Source organism: Opisthorchis viverrini (genome assembly GCF_000715545.1).
Source record: "Opisthorchis viverrini unplaced genomic scaffold opera_v5_279, whole genome shotgun sequence".
Taxonomy (NCBI): Eukaryota; Metazoa; Platyhelminthes; class Trematoda; order Opisthorchiida; family Opisthorchiidae; genus Opisthorchis; species Opisthorchis viverrini.
Genome location: NW_008751940.1, coordinates 303089 through 311478, shown reverse-complemented (window position 1 = coordinate 311478; position 8390 = coordinate 303089). Strand labels below are relative to the sequence as shown.

Here is an 8390-nt window from a genome sequence, read left to right as displayed (position 1 = left end):
TATATATAATGTATGTATATATATACGTGGCATTTTGGATTGATTGAAGACTGTTTACATAGGCATTGTCGGGAGACCGGGAAGTAGCCGGGCAACAAAAAACAGCCATTGCTGCTGGAGACATTCACATCCACGTGAACCCTACCAAAAGGAATACTTTTCGCCACGTTCGCAAAAGCATAGAAACGTTCGACAAATCCGTTTGGAATGATCCATATACCAAAGAATCACTGATTCAAGAAAAGTCTTATTTCTCCAGTTTGATATCAATAAGCAGTAAGGTTGAATGTATATACATATTTATACAGGTTAGGTCAGGTCATCAAGGAACGTCTGAAGCGTTCCTCACTGGGTCGTTTTCAGGCATTTTCCTCCAGTGATAACGTTCCAACTGCACCAGTGAGCTTCTCTTCTTCCAAGCGCTTCTTTCCCATTTCTTCCAAATTGAGAAGATCCAGTCCGACCATGTCCTTTTGTACTTTGTACTAAGGGACATAAAAAACATGGACAGAATGCAGAACCGTATTCGTAGTATGGCAAGCGGATAACGAAACAAGGGTGAAGCTCTTTTGGCTGCACAGTTAGTTGGGTGACAATAGGTAAGAAAGCCATACAATTGAAGTAACATCACCCCCATTCTGCGCCCTGGTTCCAATAATCGTTTGGTGCCAACGCGTTCATCAGATTTTGACGAAATTTAACGAGTAGAAAACATGTCTCATTTGGAACAATGGGCGGTATACGGTGGTAGCCAGGCACAGGCGATCTTTTCAAGCCTAGGGACAGTGAACATTAGACTAAACCTAGCCAGAAAAATTCACTTTCCACACAGTGAGCTCACTGCTGTCTTTTCAGATCACACTGAAAGCTGTCAGTTAGACCTCGTAGATCTCCGCCTGGTAGGGAACGCGTGAGTAGAGCAATCAGTTTAATTTAGGCATTGCATGTTCCTCTCAAAACATCTCCAAAAAGACATTGTTTGCGCGGGTCCAGCTAAGGAACTCATGTCTCCTGCATTCTCGTAACAGATTTTCACTGAAGTAAGTGGCGATAGCGGACAGGCGGTGGTGCCGGATGTACTTTAGTGGGTCGTGGAGAGAATCACCTGTGATCATCAATTCCCCATCTTAAACCACATTCTTTGACTGGCAACGGATCTTCGAACTACCTTTAACTACCGTTCATCTGTCCAGTTTGGTTCTTTTGACCGCTGAATCGTGACCTGTATCTATCAAGTTTCGCTCAATATTCCGGCCCTTCCACCTCGTCATGTCTTTTGGCATTACGCTTCAACTGATTTTTGGAGGACATATAGAGTTTCTGTTCTTATACGTAGGAAAATTGTACCGCTAAAGATTTTAGCTTCTGCTTTGCCTGACGATACATTACAGTTTGTACTACCTTTTCGAAACCTAGCAAACCTACATTCATCAGATTATTTTATTACGCTTGTTCTCACACTACAATTGCTGGTGAGGGCACTCCACTCGAAGTACGATCTCTGACTGGGTGAATACTTGTACCTCCTTCGCTGTCAAAGACAAAAAGTCGGGGGAAGATGTATGTCGGTTGCAAGGCTGACCAACTGTTTCGTAAAGCCTTTGAAAGTCTCTCGAAAACAGCCGGATAAAAGCACTGTACTCTCGCTCCCTCTCATATATGATTCTGAGGAGGACGTCGGTCTCTCATCACAATGGAAAGCCGAAAACTCCGGCTTTTTGCCCCATACTCAATCACATCTCTCTGAACCGCCATTCCAGCTAACCCCAGTCCCTATTCCCTGCCATACCCGTCACTATCACAAGGAATGTTTTTTCCGTCACTCCTATCGCATCATACGGAACCGTCTGGGTCAGGATAGTATCCTGATAGCATCTCCTCGCTTAGTAACATTCCACAGCTAACGCCGACCGCAACCTGTCTTTGTCACCTATACCTGGTTTTACACCATTGGTTTGTGGATCCCATTCCGACCCGAAAAATTATCATCCCATTCGTATCCACCTACCTTCTTCGATGTTCTCGACCTAGAAAGTAAAATAAAACCAATAGCCAATTGAGGCGCTACTGATCTCCCGAAGGCTTGTTGGCATATTCCTCATATCTGGTGAACCAGCTTAAACTCATTTAAAGAGACCGGAATACAGTTTCGATTTTTTAGTTTTCCAGAATACGGCACGCGACGCTCCGCACAGGACTATTCATGTCCAGTCTGCACCTGGCGACGACAAAACAAATAAGTTCATTAGAGGATCGTTCGTTGCGAGTTCTACTCGGCAGCTTTCCTCGCATCCATAGCAATAAAGTATGTGCTCCCCAGAGTTATGTATCATTCCACACCCTTTCCCTTCGTTTCGTCTGGTCTGATTACATCAGTAATTTTGCAGACATTGCCACTTTTTACCCCTCCAAACGATCTCCCTCCATTCAGATTTGTGACGATCACATGTAAAACAAGAGCAGACCTAACGAAACCTCGCGATATTTTCGACTGGGAGTAGCCCAACGCAACTACAGCCAACTTCCCGAAATCTTCAAATTTTCCTCTCCCTTTGCCTGACCTAATGTCACTCACACAATGGGTTCCAAACCCATCACGCAACCCCGAACGTGCTCGCTACTTAGTTTGTCGTTGTCCAACACTTTTCTCTTAGTTCCCCTACTCCCAACCATTATCCGTAACAATCCTACCTTTCAGCGATGACAGTCAAGCCTTATACTATTGTTTGCGCCTGATGGATGTCCTGTCATTACATGGGTTAACTCGTCTTCCAGCGTGAAAAAAATGTTGAGTGTAGTATTCCGTGTTTCGTTTATCGACCTACTGAAAAAATCGTTTCGCTGTAGCAACCTTTCGGCGCCTAGCTGTCATGCCACCAGAAGGGAGCACGAGGGCTCGGATACTCTCAGGTTGCCCAACTCTAGACAGGTGAAGTCGAGAGGCAGAGGTCGGGTTCGAACCACGGACGTTCCGGTCACTAAATTCGCGCTCTAACCACTGAGGAACAGTCAGTTTGGGCGTAAGCAGAGACGACAAACAGGCATCGATCAACTTCCCGCTTGTGAGATTCCTCCACAGATGTTGCCAGACGACCGCAAACAGGCGACTGTCAACGGTACCCAGTCAAGCAAAGATCCTACCGCCCGGTGACTTGGGACGATACCAATCCCTGCATATCCTGCCGCAGCAGCCACTGGATCACCAGAGGTGCGTAACCGGAATAAAGTGGAGAGTGATTGGGCAGATAGCTCAACCACTGCGATTGCATCCTTAATTTTTCTTTCTGAGACGCAGCACACACATAGAACACGATTATTTTCTGAGTGTATGTCTACTCTCAGCCTGGATAACGACACGAGCCAAGCGTGATTTACCTTGACTTGGAGATTGAGGATGATGCGACAAACGTCACAATTACAACACTATCACCAACGGTTTGGCGAGATGGTTGTGGTTAAAGGGCAAATTTACTGATCAGAAGGTTCGTGGTTCGAACCCGACCTCTGCATCTCGAATTCTCCTGTCTAGGCTTGGGCAAACTGGCAGTATCCCAGTACTCGTGCTTCCATCGGGTGGCATGGCAGCTAGGCATTTGTTTGTCCGGTTAATTTTGTCACTCGTGGCGTTGTTTCAAGGATACTGCCGGGAATCCTGGAACGCTGATAGAAGCAGACGCAAGACGGTCGCTGTTTGGTTTGGATGAGGCGGGGTAACGGGAAAATTACAGAGTGAAATCGTCCTCGATAAAATAATTGGTCTGCAGTAGACCAATACTAACAGTTGGAGCAACATGTGTGGTGGGAGAATGTTATTGAGGCAAGTTTTGGTCGAAACAGTGACACCTGTGATCGCTTTCCTAATATCTGGTGGGTTATGGAAGCAAGCTTACTTGTGATAGCTGTCAGTTCTCAACTTTGACGACTTTTGGTTGCAAATAGAAAGACAGAGGAATGGCGTCCTAGCACACGTCAAGCAGAATCACAAGAAGTCTGTGACTTGAAAACACAGAAGCATTATACAGCCATTTCAACCTTCCTTGGGATATCTCTTCGTACGCACTCACGTCCTAAACGGAGTTGGGACATAACGTTGAGCAAACGAATGAAATTTTTCAATTCTGACGCAAGAGCGGATGAGTAATAAAGTTGTCAACTTGCACCTCTATGAGATAAAGTAACGCCCTCTTATAGCTGGCTATTTGAGCAACCGAATGACTTTGAAAGGTGTCTAAAGGCCATGAATTTTAGCTCATTGCCATGTGGGAAAATAATAAAAGGCAACAGACTACAGGATAGGATATAGTGGAATATGTTGGGACATGATTATGTATGCTTTAGTTAAGCACAGAATACGATCCTAACAAACTGAGTACTAGGCACAAAAGGGTTACTAGCATGAAGTACGGAACACCAGTGAGCTCTGAAAAATAAAACAGATAAACAACAAAGGGATAAAGTGACTACATCTTACCGCCTTCAGCGCCTGTCCAAGACTATGCAAATGATCCTCTCTGGAATTAAACGTGAAAGATAAATCAGCTTCACCGTGAAATAAAGATAGTTCGTATAAGATGGAGTTTAGAAATGGTTTGGTTTCTAATTAACAGGCCACTTTGCGGCTGATCAAAAGCATATGACCTTGAGTAAGGTTCATCGGGTAGAGATAATCCTCGGACAATTGGATAACTGCCCTTCTAATTTAGCGGTGTTTACACACGGAGTTAGGGCTTATGATAATATTTTCACCCATCGTGACACGGAGATCCTAGTCGGGCCAAGCTCCAACATTCCTCAAAGGAAATATGGAATCTTGGGAGTTATCGGAGAAAGAGCGCCTCCACATTGTGGCTTATTCGATTCACTAACTGGGATATCATTGCACGTTAGTCACGCAGGGTGGTGTTTGGTACATATTAACTCTAAGGACACGTTGATTTCCTTCTATCAGTAATGGCCTTCCACCTTTCCATCTTTGAGACCACATGACAGAAAAACTGATGCTATGATTCCCTAACGCTTCCATGAACTGGAGAACAGCATTGTACTGAACGTCGAAGTTTCCCGCTCAGAAAATTCAACTCCGTGCGTCACATTCCACAAAAACTATGAACATGAATTCCCTACTACATCTGTTCAGCTCTCATACTGATGGACCAAATGGCCCGTTTCTAAACATTACGACAACCTTTGAACAGGTAGTTAGATCAACTTGTTTTACAATGTCACTTACGTTTGCGAAATTCAGACCGCCGATATGTTATGACGTTAAAATCGCTCGGTTCTTTCGTTCCAACAGGCGCATAATATTCGCGTTATATGTACCATGGACATGACATGGCTCAACATGCTGCTTAGCGTTCGCTTGTTTTAATTCACTGCCAAGGTTGTTCCATACAAACAAAATTAAGTATTTAGTTTCACTGTCTCGTTCATCTGTAGCACCCTTTCGGTGCCCAACAGCCAAGCCACACGAAGGTGGCACGGGGGCTTGGATACTGCCGGATCGCCCAAGCCTAGACGGGAGGGGGAGTCGAGAGGCAGAGGTTGGGTTCGAACCACGGACCTTCCAGTCAGTGAATTCGCGCTCTAACCACTTGGGCCATCCCACCCCGGTTTCGCGGTCTGCCCATAGCCTTCTCCATGCGATAGCCCAGCCAATGGTTGGTTGAAATCTGGAGTATTATAGGGTTTCTATAGTAAAATTGCAAGTCAAAAAGTCACTTTGCTCCGACGAGATCATACCAACCTAACACTTCAAAACTTTGTCACCACAGTCTGGTTTTAACTGCTATTGGATGTTGAAAGTGAATTCAGTGTATGCTGATTAGTCTCGAAGTAGTGTCCAAGGATTTCATTCTTGTCGAGAATTGTTAACAACGCGCATCTCAATGAATCTGAAGTGATTCGAACTGTGGCCAACCGAATGGTGATTGAGTACTACATCAGTCAGTCACGAGTAAGCGGTCGGCGCATGGTAGTTTCTTTAGGGATTCACCATTCTGGAGGGGCCACTGCATGTCGTACTCAGAGCACCACATAGAGCTAACCAAGCAGGAAAGTAAAAAAACAACTTACTGAGCCCGCGTTTGAATCCAAACAATATAGTCATCCAGGTAGAGGTCCGCAAAAACATGATAGCCGGGATAGGCGATGAGTAGGCGTCGAATATCAAGCAAACACTTTAAGCACCACGATTTGACTGGAATGAGTAAAGCAAACAGTAGACCAGTAACGGTTGTGAGTGGACGGATGTCCATTTGTCAAATACAGATAGACAAAGAGATGTTGGGTGGGAAGTATGCTTTCGTAGGTACAAAATGTACATACACGGACTGTCCACCGTGTCTGGAATGGGGCGATGAGCCACGCTATCAGAAGGTAGTACTCTACTTTCCATAACAAGCGAGTGAAGACGAAAATGACTACGAGTCAGAAACATGCGAAATCCTTAGAGAGAAAAGAAATCCATAACTACATGAATCGGCTGTCACCTGATATACACGATGATGAACACAATCAATCAGCGCACTTTATTATTTGGGACGTTCAATAATTCTGGCCATCAAAAGCTTGCGAAACTTAGTCCCAAAGCTCTCTCTATGCAGTTTCATAACGGTTACGAACTGGGCTCTTTCACAGCGATGCCTATGAAAAACAAAATAATCAATGCCACTTCTATACACTCATAAAGCTCGTCGGGAATTTGCCTCTATCGCTTTCGGGTGAAGTCTCATGGTGCAAGGGCAAAATTTAACGCTACGATAGACCACGTGGGTAATAGACTAGGACCAAAAACGGATGATGGCTGAAGATGGCTGTGCGGTGAGATAAACACAGTCGAACTTTATGTTATTTGGTGTAAGAAGTGGTTTGCTTGTTGTTCCAGTCTGTGCCTTCAACTTCTGACGGTATATAAAATAGTAATCGGCAATTTATGTATAATGGCCGAAGAAAAGAACTTCGGTCCCGTAGTTTTGATGCTATTGAGACTGAAAACGGTATTGATCTCCTGTTCTATGACCAGTGGACACTTACAAATTGTCCACATTATACACCAACAGGTAGTCCCACAACCACCGGGTCGACGTCATGCTACGTATAGCTACCCTATTTGACTTACCACCGGTTTGGATACAGAGTTGTACCTTGGTTGATATGGGAAGTCGAACAGCGAAACCACGAATCAAATCATTTGTTGGGACGCGTAGCTATTGCATAACCCACATATAGTACAAGTGTCTGGGCAAAAAGAACTCACCCACTCGTGGTGGGCTAAAGTAACAGACTTATGTCGTCGGTAGCTCGAGCTCTAACGCTGAGAAAAACTCTGTAGATTTAAATCGCCATAATGGGTAACTGCACCGAAAGGATTGAAAAGAACTTACGAATCACTCAATCAAGCTGGTCAATGTATTGCAGCACGCTTTGATGACGAGTTTAAATCATCAGTGGGGCCGTAATTTTTGGGTGGCGATTAGGCATTACGAGTCAAAGCTGATGCAAACGTGTTGTCTCTCCAAAGTTTGGGTGAAAATTCGAAGGATTAAAGAGAATTATGAACTAGGGGTGAGGTTTCCGTTAAAAACGACAGTAGCTAAGGGATGGGCAAATCATGATGTAGAAGAACGGAATGAATAAGACCTTGAAAAAACCAAGATGTTTTACGTGCTGTCCATCTTCCAGGACAGAGTCCATATTATCCTCCCTAGACATGGCTGAAGACAGCGCATAATAAAAATGACTCCATTTTCTATCTCGGTTATTTGAGAGGATAAATAGAAGTGAGTGGTAGGCGCACAAGGTGGGATGAAACTTAATCCTTCCTGTTTTATTCCTCACTGTTTTGTGGGGCCCTATTGTGGTTGCACGACAGTTAGGTGCCAGTGCTCTCCCACTGGTAGTGCTGTCAATGATCTTGACGACATGGCCACTTCCTCGAATCCGAAGACTTAAATGCGGAACAGCGCCTGAGGTGGATGACCGACCAATAAGATATGCAACCAGTCCACAGAAATGATGTTGAAGAACAAGCGCATGAACCGAAAACGCAATGAGTATTTTAAGAAAGGGATAAAAAACCGGTGCGCAAAGCCGAACGCAAACAAAAAGGTCAGCTCACAGGAACACCACCTTCAATTACTGCAAGCGGGTTGGACGTCAAAACAGACAGAATTTGTATGCCTGTTACCGATAAACTTCCACTTCCTGTTAAGAAGGCATTGCAGTATCAAGGAGATAACTCCAATATCTCGAACATCCGAAGAAACGAACCATTAGGTATCATCATCATCATCATCATCAATGACCGCAACATCAGTGTTGGCACTGATGCTTCACTGCCGTACAACCATAAAGTTCGTTTAGTTATATATATGTATATATATATACAT

The 8390-nt window shown here is 44.4% G+C and overlaps 1 protein-coding gene across 1 annotated transcript in view; it reads right to left on the bottom strand.

Annotated features, from left to right (window-relative positions):
* Nucleotides 1-8390, bottom strand: part of T265_09517 (hypothetical protein) — a gene marked incomplete at both ends in the record, with an annotated part of 47478 nt that overhangs the window by 25547 nt on the left and 13541 nt on the right. Inside the window, 2 exons of the mRNA XM_009175611.1 lie at nt 4472-4511; nt 6076-6199. Coding sequence (XP_009173875.1) covers nt 4472-4511; nt 6076-6199 — 164 coding nt within the window. The remainder of the gene's footprint in view (nt 1-4471; nt 4512-6075; nt 6200-8390) is intronic.